General features: G+C 37.7%; 1 protein-coding gene across 4 annotated transcripts in view; it reads right to left on the bottom strand.

The window, feature by feature from the left end:
* The window catches only part of BANP (BTG3 associated nuclear protein), a 144,405-nt gene that overhangs the window by 53,452 nt on the left and 69,430 nt on the right, over positions 1 to 21,523 (bottom strand). For 2 of the 4 annotated variants that reach the window (XM_035336871.1, XM_035336873.1), the window contains exons 9-11: positions 17,444 to 17,574; positions 15,266 to 15,328; positions 13,307 to 13,351 (exon numbers count right to left, since the gene is read on the bottom strand). In XM_035336871.1, coding sequence (XP_035192762.1) covers positions 13,307 to 13,351; positions 15,266 to 15,328; positions 17,444 to 17,574 — 239 coding nt within the window. Of the gene's footprint in view, positions 1 to 13,306; positions 13,352 to 15,265; positions 15,338 to 17,443; positions 17,575 to 21,523 lie in introns of all 4 variants that reach the window. The other 2 variants (XM_035336870.1, XM_035336872.1) reach the window with 1 other exon arrangement.

The following is a 21,523-nucleotide window of genomic DNA, read 5'->3' as shown; positions in this document are numbered from 1 at the left end:
CTCAAAATATATTCCACTACACTCCCGTAATAATGAAAAATATTCTACTCAACACATGGAAAACTACAGCACGCATGTATCATCAATAAAATAACTCCAGAAAGTCACACGTATTGGTACATCAAGACCTGTATTCTTCAAAGCAAACGATGTAAATTAAGCTCTCCCAAAGGAAAGGAGCATTTCTAATGAAGACGTTTGCAGCTGATGTATCTAGTAAATGCTTTTACATAATCGTATTTTCTAAAAGAACAGATCAAAGTGTCCCTGAGGAGTTTTACCTACCCATTTCTAGCTCAATCATTCAGAATCCTGAATTTCCTCAACTACTACTAATCTACTCCAATAGCATACACAGACCAAGATGAAGGTCATCGTAATTTGGAGAACCTACGGAAGAAGGTTTCTCAGGTTTTGGGCTTCATTAACTTCATGAGTGATTTTTTTTGTTGTTAAGAGTCCAGTGTTGAACTTATTGGACACCAAATAATAGTAAAACTCTTAGCATCACTTGGAAAAGAATTCAGCCAGTGCAAATGTTTCTGACAGTTCCGTTCCCATTATGCAGGATTAAGTCATATTTCGTTTAACTCGGAACAGATGATTCACTGATCACTCCTCTCCCCAGGTTTCTGATAGAATCTCTGAGCTATCACCACTGAGAACAAAAAATACACACCAAAAGCTAAAATTATTCGGTATTTTCTTATGTACCTTAGAAGATCCATGTCCTGTTCCCATGAACTGCATGGATACACAGACAGCACAGACATTTTTTTAGGAGAGCTATTATAAAATAAATCAATCTTGAAGGAAAACACAATCCCACACCAAAGCCAACAACAGAAGTCACCCTGCCATTGGTGAAACAATCTCAATCATTTTTCAGAGCGTGGTCTCTGGTTTGGTCTTTCTTACAGCCTTCTGCTCCCTACGTGCACACCTCCTTTGCTCACACATACAGCACAGCTGATATCCTATCTTTGACACACACACTACTGTTAACAAACTCCCCCAAAACTGCACAACACACCTGGAAATCAGGGGTACTGATTCGTGTATTTTTCACTGCTGGTTGTTTCCTCTCCTTACCCACTTGCACCATCGACATTTTGCCTCTATCTGAGCCTGATGCATTAAAGCAACTTTTACAACCCTCATTTTCTTGACCTTTGAAACCAAGGAACCGACAGTTTTGGAGTCAACACCGCCAGTACCAGCTCTGCAGCAAAACACGGTCCTGGAAACAAAACACAACTTAAGTCAGGTGGGCTGGATTTGAAGACAGCACCTCCTTCTGTGGGACAGAGATACCTCACTTAAGTGACATTACCAGCCACTTGTAACAAAACAATAAGTAAAAAATCACACTAACATGATAAATAACTTAATTATAATACTTCCTGCTGGTGAACTCTGCAATGCATGTACGGTTTAACACAAATATTTAGCACCATTCCAGAAGTATGGAATGATATGTTTCAGAACAGTTGTAATAGTAATAATAATAATAATAAATGAAGCAATAATTAAAACAGTCTCATTCATAGCCCAGTCCTGGTTGGAGCCCAGAGTTTCTATCAACGGAAAAGAGTATCTGTGCGTGAAGCAGAACTACTGCTTTTTGCTTCCAGACCAGGCAGGAACCGATAGCTCTAGATGAGTAATTGATGGAGCCTGTATACAACAATGAATCCCAGCAGACTGGATCAAATAAAAATCAATCAAGTTTATAATTTAAAGTACTTATTCCAGAAAGAAGAATTCTGTTCACAGAACACAAAATAAATGTCTAAAGCAGGCTGCTGTGGATGATTTTCCAAATACACTTTCCAAATGTTACTCTCAGTAATACAGAAAGATTTTCAATATGCTAAATATATTTCAGATAATTAAAATAGCGTCTGAGATCAGAACTGAAAGCTGCACTGTTGATGCGGGATTTCCGTCTCTAAAATAAGCCGCAAATTGGTCATTTTGCAGTTTTTTAATGTCAGAATCTGCTTGAAACAAACATTAACTGTTAAAAATATCCAACTGCAGAGCTGTATGTTTTGTTCTAAGTCAGCATACAAATCACAAAAGGATGCTCTCTGATCATCCTTCTTCAATTAGGTATTTGCTCAGCTGCTCAAAAATATTCTAAGAATTTAAAATTTCTGAAAAAGTGGACTGAAAATATATTGGAACTATGGAAAGGATTAAAACCAAACAACAGACGTTCAAAGCCTATCAGCTGGTGAAATCTCACCGTTTAACTTTATCTTGGAAAAGCGCTGGAAAGTCCATGTAAACCACATAGGTTTTTGTCTAAAAGATAAGCTCGTTCTTCATTTGCAAACGAGTCACTGTGGTTTAATTTTTAAAAGGGATGGCTGTTGTGGCCATCATCTTCAAAAAAGTAAATGTTTTAAAAGAGAGAAGATGAAACAGGGGAGTTGTTTCACTTTTTCAATCGGTCACAAAAGATTTCATACGTCACGACCACCATTTGTGAAACACCAAAAAAATCCCACAGATAATTTAACCTCGGCAGACGATATGGAAATCTGGAGACAGGTTTAAATCATCAAGATTCACTGTTGTACTTAACATGGTGCAAAGTTTAACTGTGTTTTAATGGCCTGGACTCTATACCTGCCATTTAGCAAGCTGACAACACATACACGTACACACGAGAATTTCGTTTTTCATCGGGATGAAATGAGATCTCTCCGTGTCGAAGCAATCATCGGGGTCAGCCAACAGCTATCCAGCTAAAGATATGTAAAATATACGATGTCAACTCATCACAGGTACTGACAGTCCAATTGTACCATTCATCCCCCCAAATTCTTCTTGGGTTGAAATCTGGATTTCTGAAAACACACACGATACTAGGGGCATCCCTACTACTTCAAATAACCGAGCAGGGAACTATTACAACATGCAAAGTGATGGGATAAGGACATATCTGCAGCATAAAGACAGGGCTCATATCACATGATGAGAAAAATCATAAATGAAGAGCATTAAAAAATAAACAAAACAAAAAAGAAATGATTTCTCTAGATTAGCACAGCAAGATAGCTTTGTGATGACTGCTATTCTACAAGCAGAGATTTTTATTACCAAAATCTCTAATAAGAGACAGCTTAGACCTATGCCTTCTATGAAGGTAGAGAAAATTATTTTTCCTTATATTTAAAAGATTATCGCTTCATATCTCATCTCTTCTTATTAAGTTTACAGCAATATTAAAACAAGATTTGGGTGAATAAAGAACATAATATACTCCAAAATAGAGAACATATTCTTTGGAGCATTATAAATGCTCCTGTCTGCTTGAATGGAATTTTAATGGAACAACCCACCCTCTTAGGAGAAAAATAAAAAAAAAGATGACAAAATATTATCCTTTTCCAAAACCTTCATTAAACAGTCTTGCTTTACAACCACCACAGATCACTCCATGGACTTTGTCGTTCAGGGACGGTATCAAAGTACCTATAAGCGATCAACAAATCACCTTTATTAATTTTTCCACCAGCCAGAACACTTACACTAAAAGAAACAAATAATTTGGGGAAAAAAAAAAAAAAGGTAATATTTTTCAGTATTAAAATAAGCTGGTTTTAAACACACCCCTGCACACTTTACTACTTTTGATCTGTAAGCCAAAGAAAAGCAACTGAGTTTGCGATGCGAGAAAGGTACGAGTGCAAGACTCGATAGGTCATTAAGATATTGTACTGGGAGCTGGGACTTCTGAACAGAAGAAGAAAATAGTTGTGTGACATAATGTCTAAATCTCGAGAAGCGCTAGGGAAAAGCTCTATGTTTAAAACACAGACGTTATATTCTGCTCTTAGAGCCAACTATCTGCTGGAATTTACTATTTGCTCCCAAAACAAATCTTTACCTGCGTCACTGAAATGAAGCATGAAAGCAGGGTCAAATTTGAATCTTCTGTTATTAATGGAAAGCTATTTCCTTCATGATAAACTTTGCCAAAAGCTGAACTGAGTAAAAAAATGCCTTAAATACATAAGAGATTTTGCTGCTGAAGATTTTGTCTACTTTCCCTTGAACAAGGGGTATTTTTTTCAGCATATAAAGGTAGGCTGGGTCCCAAATTAGAAAAGACCAAAAAAAAAGCAAGACAAAGCACAATGCAGCTGCTCAAGTGTAGTAATTACTGATCATCAAAAGATGGGAAAACATCTTAAAGAAGCTGATTTGAAAGGTTCCTTATCCCAGCCGCATCCTTCTGCTGCTTTGGCTTTGCAAGGCCAGCCTCCTACTTTCTGATTAGGGAAGCTCATTTGTAATAAGACTTTTTGTTGCAGCTCGCCTAAATTACACTTGTAGATTAAAGCAGAAGGAAATGGTTAGATTTGAAATCAGAAATAGCAATTTGAAATGTTTACATTCGTCCTACGTACGCAGTTGAATTGGTTTAGAGCAGCCCAGCGCTGCATCATGCAGAAGAAATTTCTCCGTCTGCTGGACTAGGCCCACGCTCCTTAGATCTGACAGGACAATCTTTAGGCAAGAACTGAAGTTTACGTTTAGACTTTTTCTCGTTCATAATTCAACCGGTGAAACAAGAAGGGCTTTCTAAATCTCAGGCAAGCATTTTGGTACCCGGTGAGCATGAGTGGCCTTGAGGGGAGACCCCGAGCAGAGGGCAGGCCTGCCCGTGGTTTCCTGAGCTCACATCTTAAACAAGATGCTGAGCAGCAGCATGACAACAATTAATGACCTTTAACAGACTGCAGCACATGGACAGCTGCACACCAAACCCTAAGTACACTGTAACAGCAACTTAATACATGGTTTATCGCCAAAGTAGCAATTCCTTTCTTCCATTCCTGATAAGCCTGGTTAAGTTTGTTTCTTTCCTCCATGTTTCCTTCCTTTCCAACATGTAAAATCCACTTGGATATATACTGGCACCACAAAGCACTCTTCCCACTACTACACTCAGAGGAAAACGTCACCACACGTAGATCAGTTTGTTGGTGCTCTAAGGATACCAGCGTGTAATAGCTACTGCTTGTGTCATCCCACACGTGTGCAATGAGCTTGTCTTTTATCACCACATAAAGGCTGCTTTAAAGCTGAGGGAAGAAAATGCAGAAATATGTTAATTTTCCAGAAAGTGATCTGATCAATCCCAACCCAATGTGAATTTTTTTTTAAAAAAGTTAAGCCAGCATTCAGGATCAGCAACCACTCAATGAAAAATTATTTTCAATAGCTGGAGATATCATAACGGTAAATTAATTCATGTAAGTCGTCGTTATTAGTATTATTAATTTAGCTTGGAAATGGTGCCACTCCTCCCAAGCAAAATTCCAATGAAACAAAACCAAAACCAAACAGAGCATTTGTGTATTTCCTGCACATGTCATCACATGGATTCATCTTGTCTTGTCTGCTCTCCCACTGGCTTAATGTAAACTTGAATAATAAATGGAAAACAGGCAAAGACTCTAGAAGTCCTTGCTAAGCACTCTGAAAGCACTCTGAAAAGGAGGGAATATTTATCCATCATGATGAATGAAATAGGGTTCAATTTCACGAATACCAAACTGCTCGAGGGACTGCCAATGTATAGCTGTTACACCTTGGAACAGAAAAATGTAGTAATGAACATGTCTTAGAGTGGAAAATGGAACACCTGACTGCCATCAGGGCTTCAAAGATGACTACATTTGAGAATGGGCCGTGCTGCTGGAAAAACAGTTTTTCCTCTTGACCCAGTTCAGGGTAGTGTTCCTGGTGATGCATCAGGCCAGCATGAACATCGCCGGCTTTCTCCGTAAAATAAAGCAGTACCTTCTGGCACAAAAAAGCACAGACAGAACTAAATGCAGCTAGTTTACTAATGAAACTTAAGACCCAGTAAAGTCTGCAGGGATGTGATCCTGCTGACTCTCTGGTACAAAAGATATTTTTTTACTGCCTTCCCAGCAGAACGCATAATTAAGGAGTAAGAAGCTGGGGACAGAACAACGGGAAGAAAAATCACTTAAATCTCAACAAGGTGAAGGAGACAACAAAATTATAGCAGCGACTAGTTACCCTTTTTGTACGCTGCTTAAAATTTGCCAGGGTTGCCCTCCTACCCCCTTTTAAAAAAATCTTTGTATAGGAAAAGAGTTACAAAGCAACTTTAAGCAGTAAAAGTCATGAAAATTGCTGTATGTGGGCAGGTTAATGCAGTGAAACTGCTACCAAAATGGAAAAAAAAAAAAGGAAAAAAAAACTCCTGCCATTTCTTTACTTTGAATCTAAAGATAATAAAAAAAAATAGCAATCACTTTTTTGTAACAGAACATTAAGGTTCTTCACAGAGAAAAATAAAGTACTTTACACATTTTGACATTTAAAACCATAAGTATAAAAACTGAAGCTACTTTCGAATCATTGTGGCTTTCAATATCTGCTACAGCTTTCTGCAATGTCTACAGAACTCAGCCATTCAATAACTCATTTCTGAAATTCCACATAATTATTCAGGAGAGAAATACAATTATACACAACGAGTAAGTGCACGTGATCATCGTGTTTGAAAAAGTGCATTCACTTCCAAGGCTCTCCAAGGCAGCTGAAAGGCAGAAGGATCGCTTAACTCAGCGACACAGACACGGAAGGAAATGGTGCCCTCAACCCAGCTGCATTAGAACTGAAGTCTTACCAAAACAGAATCCCCGGATTTACAACACACGTGGTTTTCAAAAATGGTACCTCATTTATAGAGCAAGGCCTGTTGACTTTCAATGAGCTTCTAAATCACTCAGCATTTTCTCTGAAAGTGGATAAATTATGGTATGGAGTAAAACATATTTGGCATTTTCAATGAAAGATCAGAACTATTTTTGCATTCTTCAACTACAGAGAATGTATTTTCCCAATAACATATCCTAAGTAGCAGATCCCCTTCCGCACTTTGGTTCATAGTTTCTCATGCTTTCCTGACTGCCGTTATGCAACTGCATTTTCCCCAATATCATCTCCTATTATTGGGTAAAGAAAATCATTGTTCTGTTGTCAAATATAACAATGTGCAGGAAGCTACTTGTAAGAGCCACAATGACAAAGACCACTGAAGATCAGTTGCTATGCCACTGGACAGAGTCATATCCTGGTTTACAACTACAAAAGAGGTACAAATCTTCTACAAATGCATTTTAAATTCTATAAATTCAATACCCAAAACAGTTTATTACAGCTACTTTTTTTTTTTTAGTTTCACACACTTCACACACGTTACTTTTTTCTTACAAAAGTAATTTTCTAGAAATATTTTGTTACTGATCTCCTCAGAAAGTTTTTTTTCCCAAGTTGTTTTTAATCCATACAGATCTGTAAATCTTCATATACTTAACTGCTTTAAAATTATTTTTCTTGATTTTCATGTTCTAAAATACCTCTTTACCTAAAATACTACCTTCTCTAGAAGACCAAGTTTTCAGAACTTAGAAGTCTGTCAAGTATTTTGGTTGATCTGCTAGCAAGAACAGAATTTAAAGTGGAGAACAGCTCTTCTGTAGGCTGCCAATGGTGTATATGTGCACAACGACCTAACCTCTTGGGAAAAAAATAAAAATAAAAATTGCAATTAAAATGCTCATGCTAAAGTTTAAGTAATCTTACTTTAGCTGTAAATACATAGTGCTTCTACATCAAATTTGCACAAAGCACATTTTGTTTGAAAATCCTTCTCTTCAGTTTTGCTCCTAAAAATACAGCCGACCTGCAGGACTTCAGTACAACCTATTACCAAAGAATCATTTAGAAATAACCAGTTACTTTTCCAAAACCATACAGGCAGTGTCTAAGTTCCAGCTGCACTATATTGGGTCTTTAATTTTGTTGTTTTTCTTCTAACAATCCTGTTTGTTTCTCTGTGCATATTATTCAAAGCAGATGTGCTGAAACAGGACAAAGCTTTTTCAATCTACTACTACAGCTGGTGCAGAAGTTAAAGTCTTCTTCCTCTCCCTCCTTCGCACACAAGCACACGCGCGTGCACACACAGCCCCTATGTCAGCAATGCATGCAGAAAGACTCACGCTGTGAATGTGTCTCTGTCCCCAAGGTACGACAGTTTACAAGGTTGATGTCGGAGCAGCACATTCCTTGCACTTCGAATTTCCTCCTCATTTCTTAGCTTTTGCTGAGAAGGTGGCTGACAATCATCTTAATACTACTGCCCTCTACTGCTTAAAAATTAGGGCCAGGAAAAACACTCTTACATTATAATCATTCTTGACCAAAGAATCCCAGTAACAATTTCTAGTATTTTTAAATCCAGAACTTTTAAATTAGATGCATTATATGAGAACTGAGAACTGTGAAATACGGTTCTTTTCTCTGTTTCAGATAATATTATTGAAGTTGGTAACATTGATAGAAAGTGCAGTATCTATTTCCAAAGGCTTAGTAAAGGCAATTAGAATGCATATTCAGAAAATACTTTAGACGGTTTCTCTCCTAGCGAAATAACATCTGCAAAATGCATAGAAGTGAGCAGAAGCCGAGTTAATATGTCAACACGTTTTTGTTTGTATAACTGAAAATCACGCTCAAGTTACGGACTAAATTGGACATTAAAAAACCATGGTGCCGTCACTAAAAGCCAAGTGTGAGCATCTCAGTAATTATCGAGGAGGTATGAAGAGGCTTAACATAAGCTCGTAAGTTATTTCTTCTACAAACAAGCCTATTCTCATTTTAGTTTGATCTGATTGCAAGTAACGGTCCCTGGATTTCACGTGGAATTATTAGAATGAGCAGGGTTTCTTCTGAACACTTGGAACCATTTCTCTCCCTTTTCCATTGCTCTAAGATTTAACAGCTTGCCCTTCGCTTCAGACTACAGCAGAGTACAGAAGTAGGACAGATGTTTCAAACATAGGTGGTGAGGTCATATCTCCTCCTGTGCCGTATTACAGGGTGTGCTGTGCGTATTGAAACCAGATCTGAACAAGACATCAGATTCATTCTCCTCCTGAGGACATTAAAGACAAGCCTTTGCTGATCTGTTTCTCATACCCGTGTATATCCTAACGTTCAAGGCCCAACAGCAGCTAGCTGCTACTTTGCAGCACTGGAGTCTGCTGTATTTTCTCCATCACAATGGCACTTTTGCAAGAATCTCTTTTCTGACCGTGGATTCATGAACTCTCATAACAATCATCACGCATATACTGAGGACGCTTTTCTAAAGCTTACTTGGAGAGCCACCTCCACAGCCCTGCACCTGAACTCTCCTGGACCTGAGAGCTGCCACAAAGCCCACAGCAGCAAGGTCAGAGCCTAGGTTCAGTAGGAGATAACGTACAAATGCCTCATTGAGCAGCAGGGAAATGTGTTAGTGTTATTACGGTGACCCCCTCTCTCTAGGTATTTGTAGCTCAACAGTTCTGGGTACATCTCAGCGCAACGCTGATTACAAATTTATCTAGAAGAGATTGTGTCTACAACTATATAAGATGTCAAGTTTCTTTTTGAAAACTGTAACGAATCAAGAAGCAATTCTACGTGTTTATTTCATACACACAGGAGGAAGAATGACAGTACAAAAGCAATTTACATTTGCTAGCTTTTTGCTGCTAAACCATACGTACTGTTTGTTCTGGATTCCCCTCATTATTCTAACATACCTACAGATACTGATACTTGAGATTAAGTGAACTAATACTGCTACTCTTATTAATTATTTGTTCATTGAGCAGAACAAATTATCAGCTCTCCAGTAATATATACGATCTTATTTTAGATTTTAAAGTGCATTAAATTTTTAATTTAAAAACCAAGGCTATTAGTTGAAGATCATTTGCCTGGTGTCATTTTAATTAATTTCTACAATGTAGAAACACTGGCTGTGCAGATGTAAAAAAAAAATGAGTGTCTAAAACATGATATCAAGGGCTGTCAAACTGCTGAGGTCGGCCTCTTCTGTCCCTCTACACCCCAATATATTTCCAAACCGTGTGGCACTACGTCAGCACGGTTTGTGCAGGACGCACACTGAGCACCTCCTGGGATGCAGAATACGAAAGTTCACAAAGCAAGAAAATGATGAAGTTTAGGAGAAAGGAGGCCAGGTGATCAGAGGAAAGAGAGAGACACAGCAGAAGACTTCTGCTAATTCACAAGTATAGAACGCCAAGCCCAAAGAAATTCCCACTGGTCAAAGGCTTCAAGTGTTAGTTAATACGAAGTCTAATTATTTTTGCAGTTTGGTATTTTTATTAAATGTGCATTGAAATATGAAGCTTTCAGCTAATAGAACACATGTGTAGGTAGAGAGTTTTTCATTTTGGCATGATTTCATTAGTTCCATGAACAATGATGCCAGAAAAACAAGATCTAAATTCAGTGCAACTACCAGAACGGACGATTCAGAATGGGGTTGGGAGGAGAAAAAGAAATCAACAACTGCAACGCTCTGCAGAGAAGCTACCACTTACTGCCAGTGTCACGAGGCTTAAAACCCATCTATCACCTTGGAGGTTTTACTGATGAAGTTTCACAGCTGATTTATGCCATTTTTTACTTTTGTTCTTATGAAGTTAACAGCTCCACGCTTTGCGGCCCCGGCTTCTTATAAACCTTTAAGTTAGGGTTCAGAGCAAAAGCCTTCATCAAGAGGCAGACCTAAACCTCATCTGAACAGGCAGAATAGTGTACGATAATACACGGGAAGCAGAAGAATAAGATGAATTTTCAAAGGGAATAGTATGAAGCCAAGCTGAGACCTAGTACTATTAATAAGTACATATTGGTCAGCTAAGAATATTTGATAGCTGACTAAAGTCTCACATGTGACGCAGTAATCACTTTCCCTATTACCAATATTCTTCGGTGTCCCCTGGCAGGGTGCGTTGAGTTTCCTAACGAGGAAAAAAAAGACCGTCTCCTGAAAAGTAACGGACAGGTGGGAAAACCACACAAGTCCTTTTGATCACAGGTCATGTGCAGATGACTGCAAGCTACTGGATTGTTTGACTTCCATTACCACCAAACCGTATCATATGACAGGGTTTTGTGCTCTTATCCCACTGCGAGTGCCAAGGAAAATGTATTAGTTTCAACTTCCATTCTTAAACCACAAACAGAATTTAGTTTAACTCATTTTCCTTTGCACTTTTTATGAGCTAATAGCTCAAAAAAAGGTCGCTCGGCACAGCTCAGCTGATCTGCAGAAGCCAGTTGAGCCACAGAGCTCCCCTCTACCCCCTGGCATAAGGTGCACGCAGCTGCTGCAAGGAATCATGTGAGTGCTACTCATCCACTTCACTGCAAAACAGCCCCACAGGGCTCCAACTGCTGCTGAAGGTTTCAATGTCTAGTGAAGAAGGGAGATAAAATTCCCTAAATAGTTCCTTGCTCCTATTTTTTTTTTTTTTTTTGGTCCAGTGGAAAACCGTTCAGCAGCGAGTGCTTTTGGAGGTGCTTAAGGGTTGCTGTGGATTAGCGCAGATGCCAGCTGAAGCGTGACAACACCAGGCTGCCGAGTCCCACGGGACAGCAGGTACTCTTCTGCACTGAAATGCAGCTGAGAGCATGAAGAAAAAAAAAAAAGTTTCCTCCGAAAAGCTGGATGCTAACTTCCCTTCCGACATATCCAGCCACAACCACTCAGAACCAAATTACCTCTACAGTATGCACAGTGTATAATAGCACTGATGGCTTCATACAGATAACCTGCTGATGCTGATTTCAACAGAAATCAATTAAATCCTGCTTTTCTTCCCTATCTTGTGTATACTGTCACACACTTCAATGAACAATGTACCCATATATATGCACAAGTGCACATACATTTACAACCAAGCACTTTTACAACACCGTCTTTCCAGTGCAGCTTGATTTTCCAGGTACTAATGCAACTTGGTCACCAAAACCCACAATTTATGGGCATTTGGATTTTGTAAGCTTTTTTAACTTCATAACTATTTTAGCATGAGACAGCTGAACGTTACAGTTGTATGAAAGGACTCACAGGTCACAAGTCCCTGCTTAGCATTAGGGGTTTCAGGAAAAATATCATCATCCAAGCATTTCTCTTAAAAACAGCCTGGATTTGCAACAATATTCTAGACTACATGATTTTATTCTATTTTTTTTTAAATGTGAGAGATGCGATTTGTGGCCTACTTGTTGTGAATATGTCATGTGTAACCCACCAAATTCAAGTCAATCCATACATGTCATTGTCAGAGATACATACCACCACCCAATATTAATTTTCTAGGACAACATAATTTTGATAGCAATGTTTTACACAGAAGGAAAAATTAACACTTAGCTCTAAAACAAAGGTTCTGAAACGTCTCAAGAAAATCACCTTTCTTAGTCTCACTTCTGCAAATGTATTTTTGATTAAATTCTCAGTAACGAACATTTAAAGCGCAGGGTTTTTTAATCTTTGCTTTTTAAATACAGATTAGATTGCTTCCCCATATAAAACACTGTATGTGGTCAAAAGTTCAGAGTACCAATAACTTTTCAAGGACTTAGAGTTCAAGAACCTTTGTGGTCTAAGCCTTTTCAATTCAGTGCAGTACTCAAGTTCTAGCCATATGTCTCACAGCTTATTATTATTCAACACGAACAAGAAGAAACATAACAAATTTTTTCAAGTGGCCTGGCTAGAAAGCTTCCTACCAGAATATTCTTGTGCTGTGGATATTGTAATAATTCAGCATTTAGTAAAGCATGTCTGAGATCAGATGTTAACAATTTTGCCAACACCTGACACGGAAATTCTGCTAATTTTAACACTTATTGACTCATCACTCAAAGTAAAAACTTTTTTTCTTACCTCATGTATGCATAAGCACCTAATAAAGCCATCTTATCAAAAAGAACAAAAGCAGATGTGAAAGATCAGTTTCTCCCAAGGCAGCCATATAATGAAAAAATAGCTGCTTAAAACTCAGCAATAAATGTTCTTAGGTTTGCACAGACTGCAGCCCACATCTGGCCACAGTGACAGTTGATAACACGGAAAGAACATACTGTACGTAATATAATCAATCCCGTTAGTAAACTTTAGAATGAAGAGGCCAAAGAAAGTATAAAACACAGGGACAGAGTATATTGCAGGAGAAATTATATAAGTTTCATCAAATACTTTTAGTCCACAGACAAAATACTGTTTGTTTTCTCATTTTGCAAGTTTTTATTTAGACAAAGGCCAGAACAGATTTGTTTCTTTCAAACAGACACTAGTAATGCCAAATCATTCCAATTGCAACAACAATTATAAAGTAAAATGCTGCTTAAAACTCAGCTCTGTTCCTACCTGCCCGTCTTGACCAACATGAACTTGATGTATCTGTAGGTTTCCCTGTAAAATAAGAGCATTGACAATAAATACAAGTTGGGAATTCAGAAAGTTCTCTATCCTGAGAAGGGCCTGTTTCTCATCTCATTATTAAACAGCTTCAATACTAAGGAAAGCTATTAATTTAGGAAATTCTTCTGAGGGCTATTTTGGCAATTCAGCTACACTTCAATGCTCGGCGCTTCAACCACAGAGGATAAACAGACTTTTAAAAAAGCAAGGAGGTTTTTCAGCACCTGCACGTTTTCATTTTTGAAAGTTAGTGTGTAATGTACAGCACTTTTATGCAAAGTCTGATGGTATGGCCTTTGAGGTAAGATTTTAATTTTTTACTTATTTACATAAAACTGAAAATGTAAGTCAAAGCCTTACTAAACTAGAATTAGCAGTGGAACATCTGTATGGAATGCTTGTCACTATTTGGTGTTACAAAGTCACTGCCTATGCTAACACGTTTTTGATACTGAATTTTGATAAAGGCAAATAGAGTTCTACTACAGGAATTACATCTACTACAAAAAATTCTGAGTAATGTACTTTAAAGGAAACTGTAGCTACAAAATCTAAAAATCAAAGCAGTGTCATTACAAACTGAGTTTTTATTTGTATGCTCAGAGATGCATTTTTAAAAGCACGCAGATTAAGAGAAAACAGTTACTCTAACACCAAGACTTGCAGTGAAATACGACATTTCAGGAAAGAATTTTAGTTCTTTGATTTGCATATTTTCGACATTTTCTTTTACTGGCAACACATCGTCTTTTTTGAAGCTGTGTACATTGCAGTAAATTCAAAACCAGATGTCTTCATCTGTCACAGACAAATGCAGTGCTTAAAATTCTTACATTCAGGAAACTCCCAACCAATGGACACTGGTGTTTAAACCTCAGGATCATTTACAACTAGTAGCTGATGAATCCGATTTTTTTTTCCAGTGGCTTTTTAAACTGTTTCAACTTTATTATAACACACTGTGCATTCCCAAAACATTCTGATTCTTCCTTTCTTCTGCAGGTCTGACAGGCTCTGTCAAGACTACTGGCTTTAGCTGTAATATTTATATAATATTTATTATATTTACTCTGCAATACCTCCCCCTGTGTCGTCAGTATTCCTCCTCACCAGAAGTCGTTTTATGAGATGCTATTTAGGGTACTTTGGAAATGGATTAAACTAACCCACAAACAGATATGCTTAATGTTGAATTAAAACTCTACAGGGAAATCATACAGAGTAAATATTGTGGTCTGTATTTATGCTTCACTTTATTTTGCTATGCCTTTTTCACATAAGCGAACTCTAAGAGCAAAAGACGTCTGATAGCAGCCTTTGCCATGAGGAGTCTCTATACATTCCTAAATAACCAACAAGACCCTCAACTCAGGTAAATTGAGATGGCTTCAGTTGTTCTGCCTGAGTGGGAAAAAAAAGTCAAAATTGCGGGGTTCGGTATTGGATTTATCCACTTCTATTCTGCTGTACTATTTTTATGGAAAAAAACTCTGAAGTGCAAATAGTGCAGTGCCAGATTACTTGATCCATAATGAAAGTAAATTGACTTCAGTCTGGAATTTATCTTTAATAGATGTAGTTTGACTACAACACTCATATAGTTTTCCTGTAACACTCTGGCAGTACTAAACTCTGTCTCTAATGAAGACCATCGGCTAATACCTGAATCATTAACAACATAACACACGCAGCCTTCTCAGATGGTCAAGGAAAAATAAAAAGACAAATAGCATATTGCATTTACTGCTGGGGCACACATTTCATTCCGGACCCAGCACACATGCTCACTTCTACCCTCTCAGTCTCTGTAGCATGCTGCAGCACTTCCCAGAGGTACATTTTTTGGATTGGGACCCTATGTCCTGGCCAATGCCCGCTCCATAGGTACCCCTGTTTTTGGCTCACCTCACTGTCCTGCGTGATCTGGACTTGCTCGCCTTGAGGAACCTGGGCTATGTGGAGATGTCCCTGCGGGATCCACAACAAAAGAAAACACCAGGAAGCATCAGAAGTAAACCAAAACTAGAGGAAGAAGCTATTAACTTGGATTCAATACAGCTTAATGTAGTCACAGTTGTAGATGGAAGCAAAATACTTACTAAATGAAAAACATTAAAAATTGCTTTCAAAGAGTGTAACCACATTTCACCATATTTTCATGCAAAGTATAAGTGAAATGTGTTTTGAAGAGAAAATCATTCATTTTCATGTAGCAGGAAAAGGAAAAGGACAAAACAATAAATTACATTTATATAGTGCATTTTTCTACGAAAGAAGCATCTGCAATTTTTGACTGATACACAAAATGTAAGACTAACACGCTTTGGTAGATTAGCTCTCCTAAACCTGTGTGTTCAAAACAAGAAATCCATTTAAAGAACTTAGAAACTCAGTTTTCAAAACAGATGTGAGAAAACTACTCACAAATAGTTATTCTTAGAAGGTATCTGTAAGTATCCATAAATCTTTATATATTCACGAAGTTATGGTGGGTACAGTTCCATGCTAGCAACCATCTCCCAGGCTGCTATAAATCGGCACAAAGTTATTAATTTGAATGCAGTTCTACTGGCTTATATTAGCTGAGAATCTGCCCTAACGGTTTTAATAAGGTTAATGCTTTGTGTTGCTGGCCATAGCCGCCACTTCAGAATGGTATCGTGCCTATCATTTGATCAAAACATGGATAAGAAAGTGGAAGGAATTCCTCATGCACCCTGACCAGCCTTGAGAAGTCTTTGCTACTATGATGTACCTGAAGAGAGATTGGATTCTAAATAACCTACTTCAGGGTTTATAAGGCTTTGTGTTCATTTTAATATGCTTGCATGAGACAGAGATTAAAGATAATCATTTGGAATTCTGTCAAAGGCTCTTCTTATTTTATAACACAAGAACAATTGCATGTGATTTTCAAAGAAACACAGATCCCTCTATTTCAAACAGTTTCATTTCCTTTGGAAGGAAACTGTCTATTTATAGGGAGAAAAAACATACTGAAAGTATCACTCTGACAATAGAGACTGTATATAAAATTAGAGCACAGCCCAGTCCACGTTGAGATTAGAATCACTTTCCCTCCTTAACATCAAGCTCTCAGGGCTCCCAGGAAAAAACACCGAACATCTAAAAGATCCATTTATAGTGTTTTCAAATAAGCTTTTTTTTTTTTTTTTTTGTCTGGGGAAAGGGGGGAAGAAGGTGACTTTCTTCACCTTTGTATCATGCAGCATTCCACAAAAGAACTGCTCACTCATCTTTTTGCAGATACATTGCTTCAAGGACAGTGTGTTTAGTTTGTCCACAAATTCCAACAAAATCTTTTTGCATCATAACTCTTGAAGCTTATAGATATTCACTAAATCCTTGGCATTCAATTCAACAGTATAGATGACTACTCCCCTACTACTGACTCAGACTGACCTATACGCATCATTCCCTCGAGCTGAAAAAGCAGTTACCACTTTCTTGTGTTTCAGGGACATCGCCACGTTTAAGATAAATGATGACAACATTTAGGCCGTGGGTTGCAGTGGATAAAGAGTCTTTGATAAAGAGTCTCATGGTCAACAAACGTCAATATGTATACCTTTCACTTATATATGCGTATCTGAATGGATACGCATGTAAAGGGCCCAACAGATGTTCAAAAATGCTTTAAATTGCAGTTTTTTTTAAAAATGAAAATAAACTAATCTGCTTCTATGAATCAAATGCATTTTTGTTTTGGAAGTCATAGTCAGAACTACTTCTTACATGTAAATTGTACACTTTGTAGGTCTGCTATTATTATTATAGTAACTGTGCAAGCAAATGGCCAAGTAGAGACTTGACTACCCAATTCTGGTCAGCAATAAATGTGCATTTATCTGTAACAATTTTGTGAGCAAATCCTGCACTGAGATTTTTGCCAAATAACCCTTTAAAAGTTGTTTTATTTTTAAAAGACTTCAATGTTTATTTTCTGAAAATCACGCTTAAGAAGTGATAGGTCATTTCTTAAAAATAAATTTCAACTGAAGCAAAGTTTGCAGTAACGCAGATTGTTTAAATAGAATAATGTAGAAAAGGTTGAGTACATACTACTTGGACTTGTCCATCTTCTCCTATTTGGTGGATCTGGACTTGCTGAGCGTTGGCTAGTGCATAATGTAGTGCCTGGGGCTGGTTCTGTTGGATCTCATTAGAAGCTGAAACTGCACTCTGCGGACCCTCTGAAAGAGACGAAAATGCAGCTCTGTTATCTCTGCAGATCTCGTACCAGTGGCCATGCAACAATGCATACTTAAAAACTGTGGAAAACAAATGCGGTCAGTAAGCAGATGCAGCTCATTTATGCCTTAATATTCTTTATGTGTGTTCACTGCTCACCCACAGATTTGCTACAAGTTCCAGTGGAGTCCCAAAGGTTATTTTGTCTCTGAGAAAGCATACATTTAAGAACTATTTTTTGAATCTAGATTAACAGGTCTGCAAGTGTAAAAGTAGTAGCACAGGAAAAAAACACACACATTTCCTAAGCAGTTTAGCACTTTCTTCTGTGCACCTGCGTAGCTGAGAAATATTACTGCTTATTTTCCTATAATAGCATGCTCTACTACTAGTAAAAAAAAACAAAATGTGCAAAAATCACCCTTTAAATCATCTCGCAGCTGACTCTCACAGTCTTATCTAATGACAGCGTCTCAGTTTCATAAATCCCTGATCTTTTTCATGTTGACACACACACAGACTGTCTCTCCCTCTCCCAGTAGAGGACAGAACATTTGATGTCCCGGACAGAGAGAAACCTCAGCACTGCAGGCACGCTGTCTTGAGGGAGAAAACAAAACAAAATAAAAAAGCAGGTCAATTTCTGGACTTGGATGAAATTTAAACACTACCTCAAACTGGAGGTTAAAGTGTTCTGAAAGTGCTCCTAGTGAAAATGTATGCAGAGGATAAGACTAAAGGACCAGACCGCTTTCTTCTGGTCACTGTGTCAGTCACCAGGAAAATCATCGCATGCTTTCAAGAGGACAACAACTTGCATTAGAAGTTGACATCCTGTATATCTGTTTCTAGGCTTTCTGGCTTCAGGCAAAAGAACATCATCAATGTAAGAGGCAAAACGCTAGTAAAAAGAAGTTAAAATATTTTGTAATATACAACCAAACTATTATTTTTTGAAGCCTGTAGTTTTTATGCATTTGGAGGTCAATGATACTGAGACTAATAATGTCTGTACTAAGAGGTTGAACTGGAATACGAGGGAGAAGAGGCTGATTCTGTGGAATCCACCACCAGCAGGTGACCACCGCTGGATACCCCATTTCCTTGTAAGAGTCAGGAAAGGCAGAGGAGCTCATAGCACAACGACACTTCAGCAGCACGCGACAAGTTCAAGTACACACCGCTGGGAAAATCCTTGAAACGTCCCAGTATTGTGCCAATTAGTGAGATTCAGCATGAGTCCCAGTTTTGCTGTTTGTTTTTAATCTGAAACAACTGGGAGAACTGGACCATAAGTCTTTCAGAATAATGAATACGAAGTAAGGCTTTCTATATGCAGTATTGCGGTAATCAGTTTAATGGTTTGCTTTTGCTACAAAAATATATCATATGAAATTTTTGAAGTGTTAACGTTTGGTTTACAATTTTTCTAGAGTATTTATTGCTCTGACCATGACTTATGCTACATGGTAACGTAAAACACATTAGGATCTAACACGCAGTAGCATTCAGTACTACAGGGCTTTCAAACTGTCCAAGTACAGGAAACTGTAATGAAAATATTTAAGAAACAGTGTCACTCTATTTCCATTGTAGATAATTTTCTTACAAAATGTTATGTATTGTTTAAATAAAGACTACAAGGGCCTCATCCTGCTTAGAGATGATTGATGGCTGATGTATTTTTTTTAAATGTGATGGATGGTAACTGAACCAACATACCAGGTTCTGGTTTTCATAAATTTTTAATACCTCTACTTAATACCCTTAGATTTATTCTGGAAACAGAATGTTACTTTCAAAAGACTGAGCTTTATCCAATCATACAAATATGGAAATGTTCTTTAATAAAATTATCCATTTGGGGTTTTTTCATCATGTCTGCAAATGTTTGTGGAAAAACACAATTCTGAGTTTAAGTCTGAACATGGGAATTGGACACTAATTCAATACCACTGAGCTAGTATTTACTTATTTGTTGAAAAGTTTAGTTGCCTAACGATTCAACTAAACAGCTGTAATTATGTCAACAATCTGCAAATACGTAACTACAACCAGAACACTAATGCAGTAACTCAGTAAAACATAAGTACATGTTTTTGCTATCTACTGAAAACCTTACGTTTGACTAGTAGGTAACTCCAAAAAATACATCACTTCTTAAATATAGCCCAGTCAGTTACTGTACAATCCTGGTATTTCCTGCCCTGTTGTACGGTATTGCTGTGAAGAACTCAGGACTGGATTAACAAATCACAACTGGTACAAAAGTCCTGTACGTGGTAGGAAAAACTGCAGTGGCAGCCAAATAAAAATGTGATTTGTTCAAATTCTGACACTAAATCATTATACAAGTTTCTTTATGCAATTAATCTTTATTTTTTATTTCATAAAATAGCATTTTGCAAGGATACTAAATGGCTAAGAATGCCCACTGTTACTCATCTTGCTTCTTAGAGGCTACTGCTGGTCCGTACAGCTGTGATTTTGTTTTCCCAGTCTCCCACTAAGTAACTCAACAGCTGAGCTGCAATTCATCATCTGGTCAAACAATGGTGTCCAAATACATCATCCTTCATTTAGATGTGTGCATGTATATATACGTAACTTCATATATACACAAACACACACGTATATTTGAGTGTATATATAGATATGCATACACATCACTAACCACAAAACTGGGCTTGGGACACAAGTGAGGTTAGATACTTGTTTCACTTCCAGATTTAATAACTTTTTAACAGTACTTTTCCTGTAGCTTCAGCTACCACTATGCAGACTGCAATGCTGCACTTCTGAGAATACACTAGGATGCATTTATAATTAGTATTCATTTTCTGATTGGGAAAGCTATGCAATAAAGTGAAATCAAAGAAATAAGCACCAGCAGGTAAAATATTTACATACGTATTATATGTACATATTAAAATGCATTTTAAACTTTATTTAAAAAACATCTTTTGCTTCACAGATGCCAGAAATTATTAAACTGTTCAGAACTGGGAAGAGAAGATATGCACTGAATGCAGTCATACTGTATATATCTTACCTAACCTACTATGGTTACCTACAAATAATTTTCCAGTTCGACTTCAGTGCGACAGCCACAGTTTTCCCTTCCTCACCCCCCCCCCTTTTTTTTTCTTTTTAGGGATAAAGAAGAGGATTGAGCAGTGTCTAAAAGCACATCTTTTATATTTGTTTTTCTCTAAATATCTGACCAGACAAAAGTAATATTTATCCATTTTTAAACATTCTCCATTAAAAATAAACACAAACATGAATAGCACACAGCTTGAATAGAGGATATGTCAACAGTTATAAATCACTATCATGTAAACTATCTGGCTTCACATCTACAACTTTGATATATTAGAGAATCCCTGGCACTCAGATACTGCACAGCTGAACTCTTGCTGTGAAGTCTTCCATTGCACTAGTGAGGGGTACTTCGACATCAGCCGAACGGCGTATATAGTGCTACTACCGAGCACCTGACCTGGGGCATCCCCAAAGCACCCTCCGTGAGAGGGAAGAGCTTTGCAGCTACCCAGAGAACAGAAAATGCTGCACTGGCCACTCCACAGGTGGTTAAGTTGTGATAAAGGAGAAAAAAGTAACTGCTGAAATATTCCTTCCTCAAACTGAAATCGGACCTTTCACGTATTTCCATTTATTTACCGAGTCTGCTTGCGAGTCAAAGAAAATTTAGCCTCAGTAAGTCTGTCTTGTCAGACAAACGCTCAAGAGTTGGCAAAATCACCCTCCGTAGAAGTTACTCGTCACATTTTTCAAAGCTGATCTTTCTCAAACATTTCAGAGCAAGATTAGCTTTGTCAGACAAATGTAATTTGTAACTGTTTCAAGAATATGTGTTTAACTTTCAGCTAAGATCAATTTTAAAAATTCCTCACATCAAAGGCAAAACCTTTGGCATTTTCTAATTCC

Source organism: Oxyura jamaicensis, chromosome 11 (assembly GCF_011077185.1).
Source record: "Oxyura jamaicensis isolate SHBP4307 breed ruddy duck chromosome 11, BPBGC_Ojam_1.0, whole genome shotgun sequence".
Classification (NCBI taxonomy): domain Eukaryota; kingdom Metazoa; phylum Chordata; class Aves; order Anseriformes; family Anatidae; genus Oxyura; species Oxyura jamaicensis.
The sequence above is the reverse complement of the archived record's forward strand: the minus strand, read 5'-3'. Positions and strand labels throughout refer to the sequence as shown.